General features: G+C 37.4%; 3 protein-coding genes across 12 annotated transcripts in view; all 3 read right to left on the bottom strand.

Moving 5' to 3' along the window:
- Positions 1 to 4,802: 4,802 nt before the first annotated feature.
- Positions 4,803 to 20,389, bottom strand: part of LOC121640350 — a 220,529-nt gene continuing 204,942 nt past the window's right edge. Inside the window, exon 7 of the mRNA XM_041986063.1 lies at positions 4,803 to 4,924. Coding sequence (XP_041841997.1) covers positions 4,803 to 4,924 — 122 coding nt within the window. The remainder of the gene's footprint in view (positions 4,925 to 20,389) is intronic.
- LOC121639788 lies at positions 4,969 to 9,267 on the bottom strand. The gene is made up of 5 exons (XM_041985283.1): positions 9,175 to 9,267; positions 6,697 to 6,752; positions 6,235 to 6,597; positions 5,248 to 5,589; positions 4,969 to 5,181 (listed from the first exon to the last, which is right to left on the bottom strand). The coding sequence occupies exons 1-5, from the start codon at positions 9,177 to 9,179 to the stop codon at positions 5,102 to 5,104; spliced, it is 846 nt and encodes a 281-aa protein (XP_041841217.1). The 5' UTR covers positions 9,180 to 9,267; the 3' UTR covers positions 4,969 to 5,101.
- LOC121639789 overlaps positions 14,501 to 20,389 on the bottom strand; it is a 41,615-nt gene continuing 35,726 nt past the window's right edge. For 2 of the 10 annotated variants that reach the window (XM_041985292.1, XM_041985293.1), the window contains 3 exons: positions 16,548 to 16,585; positions 16,086 to 16,448; positions 14,501 to 15,111 (listed from right to left, as the gene is read on the bottom strand). In XM_041985292.1, coding sequence (XP_041841226.1) covers positions 14,858 to 15,111; positions 16,086 to 16,448; positions 16,548 to 16,584 — 654 coding nt within the window. In that variant the 5' untranslated portion in view covers position 16,585 and the 3' untranslated portion in view covers positions 14,501 to 14,857. Of the gene's footprint in view, positions 15,112 to 16,085; positions 16,449 to 16,547; positions 16,604 to 17,852; positions 17,996 to 20,389 lie in introns of those variants that run through there. The other 8 variants (XM_041985286.1, XM_041985284.1, XM_041985287.1 and 5 more) reach the window with 7 other exon arrangements.

Raw genomic sequence — 20,389 nt, 5'->3', positions numbered from 1 at the left:
ACACAGAGAGACAAACACACTCACACACACTCCTCCAGAGGATTTACAGGGACCAGTTAACCCTTACATGCACGTCTTTGGATGGTGGGAGGAAGCCGGAGTGAAGCCACGCATACACAGAGAGAATATGTAATCTGATCTATCATTGATTTTCAGCTTGTCTGATCTTTTCATTTAAGAATGACTCCATAAGAGGAAAATAAAGGAATAAATTCACAACATTTACTAAACAATACAACTGACAACAAACAGTGAACAGCAGGTAATAAATCCACATGTGTAATGGTGGGTTTATCGGTTATAACAAACTATTAAATCTGAAAGAACTCTGTAATTCAAGAGGTTATTGGGACACATTTTGAGCTGACTCCCTCCTTCTATCTTCTGAATTATACCTCAGATACTACTCTTGACACCAACACAAGATTTCTGCTAACAGTTCTTACCTTTCTTGCTAAGAAATGTATTCTGTTGAGGTGGTCATCCTCTCAGGCCCCTACTGTCGACATGTGGATATCACAGATTTCTGCCTTTATTCCACTTGAGAGGTTGACACACTATCTCAATCACAAACTTGACACATTCTGGAAGATCTGGGAACCTCTCCACTCCTTTTTACAGAAACCATAACGTTATTTATCCCTGGAAGAGAAAACCTGACTGCCCTTTTCCTCTTTCATCTGTTGCATATATGCTGATCATTCCACTGTCCCTTGTAACCCTGTTGATTATACAATTATTCTTTTCGTAAGTACACAAATGGTCCTGTATACTTATGTTTTACAGAACTATATATTGCAGCGCTCATGGTTAGCTCTGGGGGGGGGATTATTTTATTTTATTTTATTTTATTTTCTTGTAGTTTTGTTTTCTGTCTTGTATTTCTGTCTGTATTCATACAATTGATAAAATCAAAAAAAAAAAAAAAAAAAAAAAAAAAAAAAAAAATCTGAAAGAATAACTTAAAAATAAGTATCACAGGTAAAAAGCTGAAATATTTCAATTAAAAATATGAATAACCTCTAGAAGATTTACATTTAAGCATCTAATTATTCTGCTATGCAAAAGTAAAAAAAAAACAGGGGTCGTAGAAATAAAAAGATAAGATAAGATGTACTTTATTAGTCCCGAAGAAAAATTTAAACACCAGTTGCTCATGCCCTATACAAAAGCTTGCATATACTATAAATAAATAAAGTTAAGAGTTCTGTTACTAGAAATCAATCAATAAAAGCCAAGAAAAATAAAATAAGACTAATCATAATTAAATCACAAGTCCACACTAATGTATTACAGCCAGGGAAGCTCCATCTCCACTATTCTTTAAGCAGCAGGTTGGCAGCCCTCCTGCAACGTCTGCGCCATCTTGGAAAAGATTTTCATGACAGGTTCATGACTAACTTTTCACTTTATTTATTTCTATTAAAGGTAACAAAACTAATGATTGACAGCAGATTAAATCCATGCAGAGTTAAATAGTTAAACATTGATGCTGAACATGTTTGTCTTGTGTGATTTCATGTTTTTCCTTCAGTGTTATTAAAGCTCCTCTCTGCTGTTTCCTCTCAGCTACAATCTGATCCACAGTGTGGATTTCCTGAACCTGAGCTCACACAGAAGGAGGACCTGAGAGGTGGAGAGATAACATCATAAACACTGTGCTGCTTCTTAACAACAGTAACAAGATATGAAAAAAGAAAAATGGTGATTCTTATGTCTAACAGCTAATCAGGAGCAGTTTTATGCTCCGTCTCCTCACGTATTACATGTTGATAAACTGACTTGCTTTGATTCATTTTCACATTTCATTATTTATCACATGTTCACAAATAAAGGTAGAAAAATAAAGTTATTTTTATCTTTCATTTCTACATTAATCTACATATTATGTTGTTATTTCTCTGGAGAAACATTAAAACTTTACTACTTTTCACTGAAAAGAAAAAAGCAAAGGAAAGATGCTCCTTTCATTTATTTTTATTATTTCATTTTTGCAGTTAAATAAGGGTTAAATAAAAGAGAAACACACAAAAACACAAAGAAACAAAATAAAAACATTTTAGACCAAAAACATTTGAATAAAATCTGGTTCTGTGTTGAGTTTGAAGTGTGAATGTCACAAAGATCAGCTGCTGGACTTTATTCTGCTACGTGTAATATGATCATATGAAAGTTTTCTACATGGTGAAAGTAAAAAGCATGGTTCAACAAGAAGAAGACATCTGTAACACATCTGTAAAACACAATCCCCAACGCCTCTGCAGCCAGTTAAACCTTTACAATCCTCTACTACATACTTTGAACATTAAAAGTTACACAGAAAGAAATTTATCAAGAAGTTTAAGAAATTCTTCACAACATTAATAAAAGTGCTTCATGGAGATATTAAATACAAACTCCTGTGGTTCCAGTTCCTTCTTGTGTCTCAGTGTTATTAAAGCTCCTCTCTGCTGTTTCCTCTCAGCTACAACCTGATCCACAGTGTGGATTTCCTGGACCAGAGTCTTCTCATGTCTGGTCCTGATGCTTCACTTGTGTTGTTGTGGAGTCAGAAAGCAGGATCAGTCTGACCTTTGACCTACATGATGACACAGCTGTGAAGCTGGAGCACATGATGAGACCTGATGTTCACTGTGATGGACCATCAGACTCAGGCTTCACAGACAGTTTCTGACAGCTGAGTCTGTCTTCAATCATGTCGTGTTCTTCCATGTGACAGTCAAAGTAAATGTTCAGAAGAGTTTCTGAATCCCATCATCAGTCGGTGTTTCATGCTAACAAATAGTCTCAGACATCTGGAGCAGTTCTGAGGGTATTTTGTTCATCTGAGTCCAGAATGCAGCTGATTGGTGTTTGTGATTAGTTTCAGGAGCTCATAGGATTCTTAACTTCCACATTAGGGTTGACCATACTTTTTTTTTTTCTTCTTTTTTTCTTAATCAGTCAAGAGAGGTGTTTATATTGTGTACTTTGGTGTGTTAAACACAAATCTGGGTTTTTATGTTTTTAACTCTGATAACCCTAACCTACATCAATTTGCAGTTGATTTTATAATTTTTTATTAATGTTATGCTATTCTTCTGGGAAAAAAATATTTTATTTTGAAGTTAGGGCTTTTATATTGATAACTTCAAGTTGGGATGGCAGCTGGAGTAGCCATCTTGTTGAGGAAATCTTGATGTTGAGGTGACTGGTGAGATTCCAAACATTGTCCTTGCTAGTGTAATGTACGGTTTAGGGCTGAGGCCAACTGCAGCTCTGATTGATGCAGGAATCATCACAGAAGACAATACAGAAGACAATGCAAGTAAAGTGATTGATAAGAACAAAGTCAGAAGAGCACAGGAGAAGTTGATGGTAGAGCTGGGAAAAGGGTTTGATAAAAAAATGCAGGGAGGAGGGGGGGTCTCCTGCATCTTCTTTAGTGGGTGGATTGACCTGACAAATGTGATGACGGAAGCTGGAGGCAGAGACCAATCTTTTCCTGCAAAGATCAAGGAAGAACACTATAGTGTTGTTAGTGAGCCTGGTGGCTACTATCTGTTCCACTTTACCCCAGAGAAAGCAACTAAAGAGGAGTCACATGCAGAGCAGATCGCTAAGGTCATGTTTGCCTGGCTGAAAGAGAGGGGTTTTGATAAGACCTTGTGGGCCGCTGGAGGAGACTCGACAAATGTCAACACTGGTGTGAAAGCAGGAATAATGAGGAAGCTGGAGCTGCACCTGAGGAGAAAGCTAGTCTGGTTGGTATGTAACCTGCACACTGGTGAACTTCCCCTGCGCCTCATTATTCACCTTGATGGCCCTACTCTGTCAGACAACACATTTTCCAGGCCAATAGGAAAGCTTCTTGCTTCTTCTACAGACTTGGATATCAATCCAAACCTCAGCCAACAGACTTCTCAGGCTCTGGGTGTGAAAGCATGGACTTAAGGAAAAGAACCGGAAGAATCTGCAATTCATTTTGGAATTTATAACTGGTGTGTATCATCCATGCTGGTTCAATGTGAAAGTCAATCATTCCTGTATCGAAGAGCCTGGGCACATTTTGTTTCAGCTGGACTGCCTCAAGTCTCAGAGGAAGGAGGTGCTGGACCATGTGATCCCAGCTGTGAGAAGATCTGCTTGGTATGTCCACCGTGAAGCCATCCTCCAAACACTGCTTTGCTCTGAGGATCAGAAGGAGAGGGCTAAGGGGTTGGAGAGTCCTGGCCATCAGGGGAAAGGGAGACCCAGACATTTAGATGGGGGACTCCTCTGTCAGGCACAGAAAGACACCTGACTTTAACTGTGATGCTTCCGGCATTGGAGATTTGATCATCTGGACGTTAAAAACTTCATCAACACCCCTACGGAGGTGCCCAATTGGCCTTGTCAAACACAAAGCATTGAGAGGGTTGTTAAAATATTAAAATGCTAAGTACTTCTCACAGGAAAAGAGGGATGGAGGCATCAGGGCACAGGAGACCAGCAGGAGGCTGATGTCCTAAAACGAGTCAAAGCAGGACTTGCGCAACCGGGTAAAGTTCAGGAATTAAAGAGATTGATCTTAGTAATTGTATCCAGTGATATACATGCAGTTAACCTGTTAATAAATATGTACATTTGATTTTGCTGTATCAATATGAGTGTTTTCTCTTATATCTTTTAATATCTTATAAAGGGGTTTGAAAGGGTAAAACTGACTATTTAGAAATACAGATTGATGTAGGTTAGAGTCATCCTATCCAAAAAATAAACTCATATTTGAATTCCTCATATAAAAATATGTAATTTAAACACCCCTCATGTTAGGATTTCCTTTAGGAACCAAAGTATGCCGTCCCTACTAACACATACATAAAAACTGCAATTAAAACTATAGATGGTAGAGATAACAACAGGATTGTACCAAGTGATGTTTTATCCTTTGGTTTTTCTGCAGCTGCATGAAAACACACAAACAAAATCAAACTCTTTTATGTGTGAGTGTTTACAGGAAGATGAACATTTACACTGATGTAATAGTTGCAGAACTAATTAGGGAATTTATACGTTCGTTCATTTATACATTGACCAAGTTACAAACATTTCTAATGTCTGTAGTTACCATGGTAACAGCTTATTTACCTTCTACAGGTATCGGTCCAGACGTTGTGCTTTCTTTGTGAGAGCTTGGGGTCACATTCAGAACAAAATTAACTGTGGAATAAAATCTGGATCAGTGTGACGACACAACAAGAACACTGATAAAATCTGTTAACTTACACTCAGCCTGAAGCTCCCATCGCCTTAACTTCTTGTTATGATTAACCATTTCACATCTGTACCTTCCAGAGTCTTCAGCTGTGACTCTGGACAGATGAAGTGTGACTCGTCCTTCTCTGAGAGCGTCTCTGTCACACTGAACTCGTCCTGAAAACTGCTGATGCTGAGACTCTGGAAGCTCAACACCATCGATCAGTTTATAGAAACATTTCTCAGGTTTTGAGAGAAGAAAACAGATGATGTTGGTGAGAAACATGTTTGTTTGGTTCTGGCTGTCCCATCTGATGGTGATGGTGTCGTCCTCCTCTGTCTGATAGAAAGTTGTTTTCTCTCTTAACTCTCCTGCAGTGGACAGATAGAGGTCATGTATTAACTCGCGTTAAGAAATGACGTTTCACTCTGTTTTCTAAGAGTTGTAGCTCTGATTGTTGTTTTGTTTCTATTAAGCAGTTAGAGAAGCTGATAAGTAACTTCAGTATAAATCCATTCAGATTCAATGTGAATTTATATTTTTCTTTTTTATCTTTTCATCCTGGTTTAACTTTCACATCCTTAAACCTCATAAACCTGAAGAGCGACGTCAGTATTTATAATCAAAGACGTATATTAACCTGTAATCTGGTTTTCATTGTTTTTCAGAAGCTGAGAGATAAAAAGTTTGTGAACAGTTGTGATTTTTAGCTTTTCAGAAAACTCTCTGGTTTTAGAAAAATGTGTTTTACCTCATGTAAATAGGAAAGAAAGAAAGAAAGAAAGAAAGAAAGAAAGAAAGAAAGAAAGAAAGAAAGAAAGAAAGAAAGAAAGAAAGAAAGAAAGAAAGAAAGAAAGAAAGAAAGAAAGAAAGAAAGAAAGCAGCAAAGTTCAAGAGCAGCAGCAACATTTGTGTTTTTGATGTAAAGAAAAGAAAAAAAGAAAACAGGAAATCCTAAATTTGCTTTGGGAAGAAGAAAATCTTTTAGGAAAAAAGGAGAAAGTTGGTTAACTCACCGGTAACGTTCAGTTGACATTTTTCAGAGTTGAAGCCGTAATCTGTCTTTACTTTACACACATACAGACCAGAATCATTAGTTCTGAGTCTGGACACATGAAGTCTGATTCGTCCTTCTCTGAGGACGTCTTTGTCACTCTGGACTCGTCCTGCAAACTGTCCCCCCTGAGACTCTGGTACCTCAACTCCATCATGGACATGATACAGGGTGAAGACTCTGTTATCAGTTATCAGGTTACAGATGATAAACAGGAACCTCCAGGAGACGTCAGGTTTGGTGGTGAAGGTCCACTCCAGAGTGATGTTGTGGTTCTCCTCTGCCTGATAGGAGCTCTGTGTCACATTCACTACAAATGTTGCTGCTGAGGAGACAGAGAGAGAAAGAGAGGAGCAGACACACTGAGAACTGGAATACGGAGGCTTTAAACTACATCTAGAAGTTTCTGAAGATGTAAACTGACCACAGACAGATGAGCAGAGGATGAGGAGCAGCAGCATCCTGCAGATCATCTTCTCCCTGTGAGAGGAGACAGAGGTGAAGAGTCATGAACACATGAGGTCAAAGTTCAGTCATTCCAGGTAGAAGAAGGAAAATCTCCAGTCTGACTTCATTCAGTCATTCCAGCATCTGATCCTGTTCATCATCCTGTTTATTTCACATCAAAGAACTTTCTGACTGAACTACATGAACTACAACTACTGAAATAGAAGCTGTCGCCATGGAAACCTGCAGGTTGTGTTTCTATGGAAACATTTCACATGGATGAAATCCAGTGACCAATCTGGTGGGTGTTTGGCTTTAATGGGAATTCTCACTGCTTCTTTTATATTTTTCTCTTCTTTTTACAGCACTCACATGGAGGCCTTTGCTCTTACAAGCAGACTTCTACTGGGATAAATCTGTTATTCTAAGTAATGCAAAATAAAGAAATACTTCATAATTTATTCATTAATTGAAATATTTTTTGCCATTACATTAACAAAACTGGCAACATGGGACAACGTTGTTCAGCAAAATGAAGTCTTATTTCTAAGAAACCAATTTTATTTTTAGAATTAAAGCTCTCAATAAATTTCAGGATGTTATTAATCTAAATGATTAGACTGTATCTGTTACAAATGTTATGGTTTCTTGTTTAAAAAAAAAAAAAAAAGCTCCCCTGGCTCCACTGGTTGGAGGCCAGTGGTTAACGTTGCAGTTATTGTGAACGAGACCAAAACCAACTTGAAACATAATGAAATTGTAAGACAGCTCTTCATTTGTTCACTCATTATCTGTCCGCTTAATCTATTAAAGGTGGTGGGTAAGCTGGACCCTATCCCAGCATTCAACAGGTAAGAGGCAGGGTACACCCTGGACAGGTCACCAGTCCATCACAGGGCCAACACACAGAGACAAACAACCATTTACACACACACACACACACTCTTAGGAAGAATTTAGAGTGACCAGTTAGCCTAACATGCATGTCTTTGGCGATGGGAGTGCCCGGAGACAGCCCACACACGGGGAGAACATGCAAACTCCACATCGTAAGACCACCACCACATCAACGTGCAGCATAGCTCTTCATTTATTAAATTAAAATACTTTCTGATGAAGGGAACAAGATTTAAAATTCTTTGATAGTGGGGGGAGGGGGTCGATGGCGCCCTGGTTCCCGGGGTGTGCGGCTGGAACGTTGGAATGTGTGCTGGCCTATGCCAGGTGGTTGTCTGGGGGGGTCTGGTTCACCTGGGCATGGTGCGGGCCCTCTGCCTTTGGGGGGTGGGGGGTGCCACCTCTGGGCTCCTGGGGACTGGGGCTGCCGATCTTGGCCCACTGGGACCTGTGCCTCAAGATTGTGGGGGGCTCTTGCTGGGGTTCTCCTCTGCCGCCCTTCGGGTGGGGCTGGAGTCGTCTTCGTGGTGGTGTAGCTTGGCTTAGTGCTCTGGGGCTGCTGCTGAGGGCCCGGGTCTCTGGGCTGCCCTGGTCTGCCTCTGACTTCCGTGGAGGTGTGGTCGCATTTGCATGATCTTACTCACCACTCTTCATCACTGATCACTCCTTATTCCTCATCCTCTGCTTGCTGACACAGTCACTGAGTTGTCCAGTGGGTTTATATACTAAGAGATTATTCTTCTTTTTTTCCTGAGAGTTATTATCTGGTCGCTGTTGTGCTACTTTCATGAAATGTCTTTTTGATTTGGTTATTATTTAAAAACTCTTAATGACTAGCAGCTCTGTTTTTTTGTAAAAGTTGAAGGAAATTTTCTGGTGTGTTCATGTACAGGTGTAACAGTTTGTTGTCTGGTGATGGTGTGGATTGAAGGGTCGTTTTCCTTCTGTCTGTGATCTTTTTGTCTCCTTTCTTCTTTCCCTTTTGCTTCTTTTTGCTATTTTCCATCTTTTTCTGTCCCCTCCGGTCAGGTCCAGCAAGATTACATAGATTCCGTGATTCAAATTAAATAAATAAATAATTTAATCAGATTATCAAGAGGAGCCTTACCCATAGGCCTCCCCTTGGCAGAGCAAATTTGTTCAGCACGATACAGCAACCAGATTATCATTTTACTTGCTATGATGCTGGACAGGACAAGTTAAAAAAAACAATCTTTGATATTTTCAAATAAGTTTCTATTTCATAAAACAGTCAAATGCAGCTCAGACCTCCTCCCTTCACCATCCATGATCCATAACTTATAACAAGCTTGTACATGTATGATCAGAAAGATCTCAAGTATCTTTCATATCACTGTTGTTCACAGAGCTTCATTCACGGTGCATCGTGTCCTAAATTCAAGATAAAAATAAGTTTGTACCCATGAGGACAAAATTTCTTTCCCCACATTAACAGGAAGTTATTTAATTAAACTGTGAAGATGATTTACATAAAATACAAACTGCAGCAGAGAAGACAGAAACTATAATAAAGATAAAATCATTCATACTCACTGACCTCATTTAACAAATAAAAATCCAACACAGTCTCTGAAACGTGAAGAATTGATGATGGTTACAGTTTTATAAACGCTGGTAAAGTTTATCTTCTTTAAATTCAGTCTCTGTTTTATTTTCAGCAGTCAGTTGATCCTGCTTTATAGTCTCTGTCTCTGAATAGGAGGAGCCTTAATAATGTGCTCACTCCTACTATCTAATCTTAAGTTAAACTTGCAGAGCCGGTTCTGCTCATGTTCAGGTACTTAAAACAGACTTTTCACACCAACAGCATCAGTGAACTTTATATTCCTGCTATTTATTGATGAAAGAAGCAGAGTTTACAGAGAGTAGATCATCTGAAGCATCACCATCTTCTCTCGCTATCATGCAGCTTATTTCAGACGGATGTGGGAGTTACAGCAGCTTTTATTCTTATATTCTCATATTAAATAATCTGATGCCTCATACAGCCTTTAAAAGACTGTGCAGTTTTACTGTAAGATTCATTTTACTTTAATATAGAAGACAGCCTCTTCCTCTTTGTGCAGCATCAGCTGCAACTTTCCTGCAAGTCTGTCTCTCTTCTCCATGAAAGCTGCTGCATCTTCTATACATGAGGCTCCTGCTGGATTTTACATGATTGTGTCTAAAATTTCCATCACATCTAGACTTTCTACGTTTCTTTATTTACATGTTAAACAGACATTTAGTATCTCAGCTGTTTGGATTTTACTTCTTGGAAACTCTGGAATCAGAGAAATCTTTGAGGAATTGATGTTTTATTGTGTTTAATGACAAATAAATAGTAACACAGTTTGCTTCATGTTTTTATGCTGCGGTTCAGATTAAAATGTTTTTCTCTCTTGTGTTGAAGTCTAATGAAGGAGTGAACAGCTGTGAGACAGAGATGATGAGTTAAAACTTCACACCATCATTACAGTATTTAACTTCTGGTTTTTCTTCACTCTCCTCATCATCACTGTGGAGTCGTGTGATAAATACTCATGAACTTGTCAGAAAGTTGTTTGTATGATGACTGACATCTGCAAACATCCCTGCAACTGAATCAGTTACAATAAAGAGAGATGATGGTGTAAAATAGAAATAATGCTCTGTGGAAAGGTCCCTGTGTTTAGCCACATGAAACCAAACAGAAACATAAAACATGATTTCTGTAAATGATGTGAAACATGACTGGTTTCATCATTTACCTTCATGAGAAAACAGTGACTGGATGAACACTGTTATCCAGGTAAATACGTCTTTGTCTCATCTAAATCTCTGTTACAGAGATAACTTGAACAAACAGGTTCAGTCGGCCTGAGGAGCAAATTTCAGCTTGTTGTGTCCTCATGAAGAAATGATAGAATCTTTAAATGTTGTTTTCACTGAAATCTTCTTTAAAGACACCACTTTCACTACGCCTTTATTTATTAATTAATAATTTAATAAATAATCATGTTAAACCTCTGACTTAAAGAATCAGTCACGTCTTCTGGTTTAGTTGAAGTTTTAGTTGAAACTTAACTGAAAAATTAATAAATGGTAAAGATGTATTCTTTGCCATGTATGAATGAATGCTGCCCATCTGCATTCATTCTTTCTGCAGTCAGTAACATGATGTCACATAAAATCCAGCTTAAACTACTGGATTTTAAACATTTCAAACGTTTTTAAATATTTAATTTGAAAATACATGAACTGGAGATTAATTTCGTATTTATTTTCTAAGTAATAATGAGATCTTTGTGTCTCCTCAATGGAAATAAAGTACAGATTAGTTCTGCAGAACGTCTTTATTTGGAGACATTTCTTTGTTTATATGAGGGAAAAGACGTGTAGAAAGAAACACCAGGTTGTTATTCAACCCTGTTCCAGCTGCATCATGGAAATCGTTCTGTACCTGCAGCAGCTGGTTTGTTGACTGAACTCTTCTTATAACAGCAACAAGTATTTCTCCCTCTAACAACATACATGTCACAAACTGATTTGATCATTTGATCATTTGATTTTATCTCCTAATAGAAAACCTTCTCTGCCTTCAGATTTATATGTGGACACGTGGAGCTCAGGTTTCTTAGCAGCTATTTAAATGAAGCATGTGAGACACAGTTGGTAGAAAAGTAGGAAACAATGAAGCTGTAACATTTTCCAGAAACAATCATTCGGGTGAGATGTTGAGGTGGGGATGTTTTGTTTAAGTAACACATCTCCTGATCCTTTACCAGCTTCTGATTGTTGAAGTCAGATTCAAACATGAAACGCTGTGACAGAGAGGATGTGGTGAAACCTCCCAGTGAAGCTTCACACAGTCATTGTAGACCAACAGCAATCACCTGGACTCAGTAATTCCTCCAGACTCAGCTCATTATAACATGAACAAGAAAAAAGAAAAGAAAAAAAAGGGTGTAGGCAAGGGATTCTCAGTTCAAGCTGGTATTTGTTTGGTCTTTGGATATGATGCAAAACAAACATCCAAAGCAGGCGTGCATGTTAACATCCCTGCCTCCTCGAGACTTTTACACACTGTGTGTGAACCAGTTGAACAAGATGTAAGTTACCATGTGTTTACGACTGTTTCTCTGAATGATGTCAGACTTATTAAAACACCAGCAGACAAACCAGGTTCACCTCCACTAACCCAGAAAAATATTAATTTTCTTCTTTATTTATTTAATAACTTCTTTCACATTATTTTACAGACTGAAAACATCTGGAGAGGAAACCTCTATGAGCTGATGTTCAACACACACTTACACTGTTTCTGTTCCCCCTCAACACAACATGCTATCAGCCCCTCCACCATCCCAGCCTCCACCTGTAGGCTCCAGGTCAGAATTTCCTTCATCATCACTCACATATCATCAAATAGTGAAAGCACATGTACAAAGAGTGATGTTCTCACAGCCTGACATCAACCTTCAATCATTTTCCTTCCATAAACATTCATGTGAGATGTTGGACTAGAATTTATATTTAGTTAGTTGACTGAGTGCTGCTGAGATCTTTAAAAGTTAAAATGAAACTAAACTCGGTGCAGCAGAACTTCTCCTTTGTAAAGATGTTTGCAAGAAAATCCTCTAATTTGATTATCTCCTAGCAGCAGCAGCCAACACACTTTCCTGTTTGACCAATGGCTGAAAAGATTAAATAAGATAAGAATTTGTACGGTTTTGTGTGAGGTTATTTTGTTCATTTAAGAAAATAGTTTTAAAATCAGGTTATTATTTTAACAAATTGATTTTTTTTTTTTTTCAATATTTAGCTTAAAAATAGAACAGACTCATTGGCTGACTTTTTTTTTTAGTAAAGTCTTGTTTCTCTCTCTCTCTCTCTCTCTCTCTCTCTCTCTCTCTCTCTCTCTCTCTCTCTCCCTCTCTCTCTCTTGGACTGATAGACCGTTTTTTAAAGATGAAGAAGACGAGCAGATCTGAGAACCTGCTGATTGTAAATTTTCTGCTGGAATTCTTGAACAAAAACATAAAAACTCTGATAAAGAATGACGTCTGATTTCTGAGCTGTTCTGGACTCTTCCAGAGAGATGTAGATGTAAAACTCCACAGCTTCATTCAAAAAGGCCTCTTGTTATGTGTTTGGAAGTAGAAGAGATTAGTCCAACCTGACAGGCAGTTTTTCAGTAGTGAACAGAAACAGACTGAGTTTTCTTAGTCTGAGCTCATTGTGACAGACAGATAACACTACAGGTGTTCTCTGATTATTTCACACTTAGGATCTTCACCTGGTTTCTCACTGATGTCTCTGCTCTAAGTTGATCCACTTCTTGTTTAAACAGCAGCAGATCATTTCAAAGCTCCTTCAACATCCATCTGGTGGATGTTTCTTCATGCAGTATTGTGGAGCAGCAGCAGCTTTCTGTCCTGTTTGTGATGATGAAGCTCAGAATCAGAGACACAGTTCTAATGCTGATATTTAAGGTTAGAATAAAACTTCCTGTATGAGCTTTAATGTCTCCTGATGCTTCATGTTATCATTATATGAATCCACATGATAAACACACTGAAAACTTTAAACTTCTTACAGAAACTCTGCTGATGTTTCTTTATCAATGTTGCTCCTTCTTAGAGCATTGTGGTGTGCTGCCACCTGGTGGACAAATCTGGAACAGCAGAGAATTGTTTCCATAGACGCTCATAGAGCTTCCATTGAAATCTGTTTGGCCTGTTAATGTCTGTTACATCCTCAGGATTTCAGCCTGGAGTCGTATGTTCAAATTCTGCTGAATGGTTGCATATAGAGGAATGGCTGCAGAATCAGCGTGAAACCTCCCTCCTCTTCCATGCTGAACAAAGTGCTGAACAATAGATCAGTAAACACTCTACAGTTGAAAATAAAACACCACAAAAATAAATAAATAAAATCAATAAAAACAAAATCGATAAAAAGATAAAATCAATGAAAAGTAAAATCAATAAAACTAGAATAAAAAGTAAAACATGCGAATGTCAAACTCAGTTTTGTTTAAATACCAGCACAAAGTAGAGACTTAAACCAGAGACAGACTGAGCAGCTCTGATGTGAAGGGGAAGCTGTTCCACAGCTTTGGAGCAACAACAGAGATTTAAGTCTAGAAGATGGGACCTTCAGTAAGAGCTGTGGAGAGGACCTCAGAGTCCAATCATTCGGGGCAGCTGTGTACTGTGGACACACAGTTTGCCAGTTTGGGATTTAAATTGAGACTGGCTGTGAATAACTCTTGTGGTTTGTGAGAAGAGCTTTCCCTAGTTTGTGTGCATATTTGCTGTAAAGAACTGTTAAATTATAGAGCTAATTGTTACCTGAATAAGGACACCTTGTGTTATCTTTTCATTTTCTTTTGTGTGTATTTTCCTGGACATGGTATATTTCCTTTTATTGGACACCTTTTGTTATTTTTAATGAGTATTTGTGTTTGAACCCTGGTTTGTTATTAATAAATATTTGTGTTATATCATTATTGTGAGTCCAGCCTGTTTTGTTACTGACCCTGTTCCCTCTGGTTTAAAAAGTGTTTGTAACAATGTCTGAATATTATTTGTTACAATTATTCTTTAAATGTTACATTTCTTATGTTAATTTGTTTTATTCCTAAATTTATCACTGTACTCGTTTTTTCTTTCTATTTATATTTATCAGACGTTGAATGTAAAGTGATTTTCATGAAGCAATAAAATTTCTTCTGTGTGCAAACACACTTGCCAAAAATGTTTCGTTAATGATTCAGATTTGTTATTCCTGATAAACTGTTCATGTCTGTGTTTTATTAAACAAAAAAGACAGAGGAGTCTGAAAATAAGGTGTTTATTTACATTATGTACATATAAAAACATCGTGTAAAAAATATTTCATCTGAAAATATTTCATACAGTGAAGTGGAACAACTGGGATTGTTTGGAGGTCTGACAACCTGATAGATATAATTTATGCATAAACCCTTAAACTACACATTAACTCTCCATTACAGGTGTCATCATCTGGATCTGTGATGTTCAGGGAGGTGAGATCCTCAGTCAGAAGAAGCTTTTCATGACTCAGCAGAATGAAACACATCAGATGAAGTTGTGGTGGATGAACAAATCAGATGCTGACAGTTTTCTGTACATCAACAAATAGTTTGTACTCAGTCATTTATAATAGCAGATGTCTTCTGGTACTTCAGACAGATGTTGAAGGAACAGAGTCTTTGTTTCTGATGAATTTATAACTCAAGTCTTTAAATGAATCTCTGATTCAGGCTGATGATAAATGGGATGTTTTAGGATTGTCTCTGTGGGACTCTCAACAACTCGTTTGTCTCTGCTTTTTCTCTTTCTGACAACAAAACCAATGATAACAATGATCACCAGAAGAACTGCTGCTGGTACTCCACATCCCACCATAAGGACCAGTAAGATGTGTCCTCCTCTCTCTGGTTGTGGTCTGATGGTTGGTCTCTGAGGTGGGAGCTCTTCTGCAGCTTCTGTGAATAACATCATGTTTCTATGTTAAAATATTCCACATATTCCAGTAAATAATCCAGTTCTCAGCAGTCAGACTACATAAAGACTGGTTTTACAGTTCAATCTGAAAAACAGGGATAATTATCATTAAGAAGAGGAAAAAATTGACTGAGTGCTGTGATTAAATCAAAATATGCTTCAACAAGGTTTTAGTGTAAGTGTGTCTACACGTTTTGTCAAGGATCAAAGCAGCAGAAACGAGGAAATTGGGCACAAATTGACTGAAAGGCAGGAGACAGACAGACGGTGGAAATAAAAAGTTTAATAAAAATAACTGAAGGAGCTGCACAGGCACCAAAACTAAAAAATACATGGCTTGGAAAAAATAAACTAAGACGCTGACTAATACAAACACAATGATGACGCGGAGAAAATGACAGTCTGGCAAAGAATAAATGAAATCAAGGGGTATATATAACCTGAGGTGAACCAACAAGCAGCAGCTTAAGCAAAACAGCAAATGAACCAAGGTGTGCTGATGAACAGGAAGTGAACAGAACATGGAAGATCTACAAAATAAAACAAGAAACCAGACAGAACTGAGACAATGAAAACCGAAGACAGTAAAAACATCAAGAACTAAACCAAAAACCCAGCGACCATGATACTTTTGGTACCAGCTCATTGTTTTTTATTATTTATATAATTTTGTTGTCCTTTTATTAAAGAAAAAAGTTTAGAATGGATTTTGTGCAGTTTGATCACAAAAATGTGGAGATCTATGTTTGTTTTTTGTATTCAGCTTTTTTTTTTCTTTAGGACTTGAGTTAAAATCTGATTCCTTATATCATATTTGGGCAAGAACTATAGAACATTGTGTAGGTTCCTGAACTTTTACCCAGCAACAAAACTCACGGAGAGACTGAAGTCAAACCCTTTTGTGTGTCTGATTTACTAGAAATCCTATAAATAAAGTTTGAATGAAGCAACTCACCTGTAACGTTCAGTTGACATTTTTCAGAGCTGAAGCCGTAATCTGTCGTCACATCACACACATACAGACCAGAATCATTAGTTCTGAGTCTGGACACATGAAGTCTGATTCGTCCTTCTCTGAGGACGTCTTTGTCACTCTGGACTCGTCCTACAAACTGTCCATCCTGAGACTCTGGTACCTCAACTCCTTCATGGACATGATACAGGGTGAAGACTCTGTGATCAGTTATCAGGTTACAGATGATAAACAGGAACCTCCAGGAGACGTCAGGTTTGGTGGTGAAGGTCCACTCCAGAGTGATGTTGTGGTTCTCCTCTGCCTGATAGGAGCTCTGTGTCACATTCACTACAAATGTTGCTGCTGAGGAGACAGAGAGAAAAAGAGAGGAGCAGACACACTGAGAACTGGAACATGGAGGCTTTAAACTACATCTAGAAGTTTCTGAAGATGTAAACTGACCACAGACAGATGAGATGAGGATGAGGAGCAGCATCATCCTGCAGATCATCTTCTCCCTGTGAGAGGAGACAGAGTTGAAGAGTCATGAACACATGAGGTCAAAGTTCAGTCATTCCAGGTAGAAGAAGGAAAATCTCCAGTCTGACTTCATTCAGTCATTCCAGCATCTGATCCTGTTCATCATCCTGTTTATTTCACATCAAAGAACTTTCTGACTGAACTACATGAACTACAACCACTGAAATAGAAGCTGTCACCATGGAAACCTGCAAGTTGTGTTTCTACGGAAACATTTAACGTGGATGAAGTCAGTGTTATTTCAAAAACATGTTTCTGTCACAAGGTGGCGCCAGTTTCAATTGAAAAAGAAAATGAAATCCATGAGTCTCTTTAGCTTAAATTCAGTTTGTTTCCCTGAGTTCAGTCTGCAGTTTGCTGGATGTTTGACTTTATTGGGAGTTTTTACTGTTTTTTGAAGAACATAATGAAGAAATACTTCATAAATTATTCATTAATTTTCCAAAACTGGCAACATGGGACAAACTTGTTCAGTACAATGAAGTTTTATTTCTTCTGTTAAAAAACTAAATTAATGATTAATTAATTAACAGTTTTAAGGTTGGAACAACTTACTGTTTGGTCCATCTGTCCAAGGTGACAGAACAATATAAACTGTTGCTGTTAGTATTCTTACAATGTTTATGATACTAATATTAAATAAACTTTCTTTATACAGCAGTTCTAAACATTTTATAAAGTGCTCTAACAAAGCAGCAAATAATTAAAATTAAGTAAAACATCTTTAGAGACCAAAACCAACATGAAACATAATGAAATTGTAGGACAGATCTTCATTTATTAAATTAAAAGCTTAATGATGAAGAAAACAATTACTACAAAAACATCATCATAACAGCTTTAAACAGCTCTTTATAACTCAGATGTAAAAGATTTAAACATCTATGATAATTTCAAATAAGTCTCTGTTTCATAAAACAGTCAAATCCAGTTCAGACCTCCTCCCTTCACCATCCATGATCCATAACTTATAACAAGCTTGTACATGTATGATCAGAAAGAACTCAAATATCTTTCATATCACTGTTGTTCACAGAGCTTCATTCACGGTGCATCGTGTCCTAAATTCAAGATAAAAACAAGTTTGTACCCATGAGAACAAAATTTCTTTCCCCACATTAACAGGAAGTTATTTAATTAAACTGTGAAGATGATTTACATAAAATACAAACTGCAGCAGAGAAGACAGAAACTATAATAAAGATAAAATCATTCATACTCACTGACCTCATTTAACAAATAAAAATCCAACACTTGTCTCTGAAACATGAAGAATTGATGATGGTTACAGTTTTATAAACGCTGGTAAAGTTTATCTTCTTTAGATTCAGTCTCTGTTTTATTTTCAGCAGTCAGTTGTTCCTGCTTTATAGTCTCTGTCTCTGGGAGAGGAGGAGCCTTAATAATGTACTAACTCCTCCTTTCTAACCTGAAGTTACACTTGCAGAGTCGTTTCTACTCATGTTCAGGTATTTAAAAGAGACTTTTCACAGCAGCAACAGCATCAGTGAACATTATATTCCTGCTATTTATTGATGAAAGAAGCAGAGTTTACAGAGAGTAGATCATCTGAAGCATCACCATCTTCTCTCGCTATCATGCAGCTTATTTCAGACGGATGTGGGAGTTACAGCAGCTTTTATTCTTATATTCTCATATTAAATAATCTGATGCCTCATACAGCCTTTAAAGACTGTGCAGTTTTACTGTAAGATTCATTTTACTTTAATATAGAAGACAGCCTCTTCCTCTTTGTGCAGCATCAGCTGCAACTTTCCTGCAAGTCTGTCTCTCTTCTCCATGAAAGCTGCTGCATCTTCTATACATGAGGCTCCTGCTGGATTTTACATGATTGTGTCTAAAATTTCCATCACATCTAGACTTTCTACGTTTCTTTATTTACATGTTAAACAGACATTTAGTATCTCAGCTGTTTGGATTTTACTTCTTGGAAACTCTGGAATCAGAGAAATCGTTGAGGAATTGATGTTTTATTGTGTTTAATGACAAATAAATAGTAACACAGTTTGCTTCATGTTTTTATGCTGCGGTTCAGATTAAAATGTTTTTCTCTCTTGTGTTGAAGTCTAATGAAGGAGTGAACAGCTGTGAGACAGAGATGATGAGTTAAAACTTCACACCATCATTACAGAATTTAACTTCTGGTTTGAATAAATAATCATGTTAAACCTCTGATTTTGTATCTTCTAAGCTTTTTACAATTGAGCAGATGCATGTGTGGATTAATCAAAAATAGAAATGAATAAGTAGAATCATGATTAGAAACTGTCCTGCTCTTTCCTTAAAGACAGAAACAAAACTGAAACAAAGGAAAATATCTTCTTATAAATTAATTTGTGTATGTGAGTATTTAAATATCATTAAAATCAACAAAAACAATAAAACAGTGACTCTTATGTTTTTAAGGATTTTGTTCTCTAACCCATTAAAATTAAAATTAAAAAAGAATCGCAACTTTTTTAACAAACTGATGGAACCAAAGACGAGAAACATTCAGATTTACATGTTTTATTTGCTGTTGTGGAGGAACAGAAGACTTTAATGGAGGTTCTGATTTTTATTTAATTTTCAGTCTGTTTTTCTGTTTCATGAGTTTGTCTGATGAAACTATCTGACAGCAGGAACGTCCTCATGTTAACCAGCATCCAGTGTGTGTGTTTGTGGTGTTTAAGCAGCTGAATCTCATGTCCATCATGTTGCAAACAGACACAGAGGAGGAAGTGTTTTTCTAAACTGGCAAAGGAAAATTTGCAGAGCCAGTTCTGCTCATGTTCAGAAGAAGTCTTTAACTCCACGTAACAATCTGATAATGTAACAGAGGAACATCTTGCTGCTTGATGAACATCAAACATGTTGGCCGCAAATCTTAAAAGCCGAGAGGCTGCTGCAGGAAATCCTCCACCACTGTGATCAAAGTGATGCAGGTTGAGCAGCTGTGGTGGTGCTGAGATCTGTTGTTTAACATCATCATCAAATGGATAACTGGCTGGATCATTTCAAAGCTAAATGTACATAAATGAATGTATGTATGTATGAAGCAGATGTGGACACTGTGAGAGAAAGGAAAAAAAAACTAATTACTAATCAAATCTTTCTTACTTTTCCTCATCACAGTATATTTTTTTTCTGACATTTTAGCTGTTTTTAAAACGAGTACTTCCAGCAACTCATAAGTCCTGACTGACTTCCCAGTTTCAGTCCAAGCTGTGGTTTTTATCTTTCTTCTCCTCATGTGACTTCTCTGTTTCTGTAGTTGAAGTCTTTCTAACCAGCTGACAATCTAATGATGTAAAACAGTAACAGCTTGCTACTCGCTGGCATATCACTTCTCTATGAACTGACCTTGTAAATGGGAGAAAAAGAGCAGTATCTATCACAGTTTTACCTTCATCTATAAATCTGCTGTATTCTTTCTGGAAACAAATCAATAAGACGTTCACTGCAATGAAGCATGTTGACAGGATATTTACAGTCGTGTCCCATGTTCACATTAACTGGAACCAGAGCCAGTACCTGGTGTTCAGTATCACCGTCTCTGCAACAGTTCAGTTGTGTGAATCTATAAATTTAAACTCTGAAATGTCGTATCTGTGAGTGAAAGGACAAGAAAAAACTGACAAATGTTTCAACAAGAGTAAAACAACAAAAAATAAATTTCCTGAACAACCTTCCTGGCTGTTTCAACAGGTTTAATATGTCCTTGAATGCATCATGATGTTTCACTGTTTTAGTAGATTACAGAA

Source organism: Melanotaenia boesemani, chromosome 5, assembly GCF_017639745.1.
Source record: "Melanotaenia boesemani isolate fMelBoe1 chromosome 5, fMelBoe1.pri, whole genome shotgun sequence".
NCBI classification, from domain to species: domain Eukaryota; kingdom Metazoa; phylum Chordata; class Actinopteri; order Atheriniformes; family Melanotaeniidae; genus Melanotaenia; species Melanotaenia boesemani.
This window is presented reverse-complemented; position numbering and strand designations above follow the sequence as displayed.

Bases quoted from the DNA above. Each gene is read 5' to 3' on its own strand.
- LOC121639788 (XM_041985283.1), bottom strand. The intron at 6,598-6,696 runs GTCAGTTTACAT...CTGTCTCCTCAG, and splicing joins CCTCTGCTCATCTGTCTGTG to CAGCAACATTTGTAGTGAAT. The intron at 5,590-6,234 runs GTGAGTTAACCA...TGTCCACTGCAG, and splicing joins ATGTCAACTGAACGTTACCG to GAGAGTTAAGAGAGAAAACA.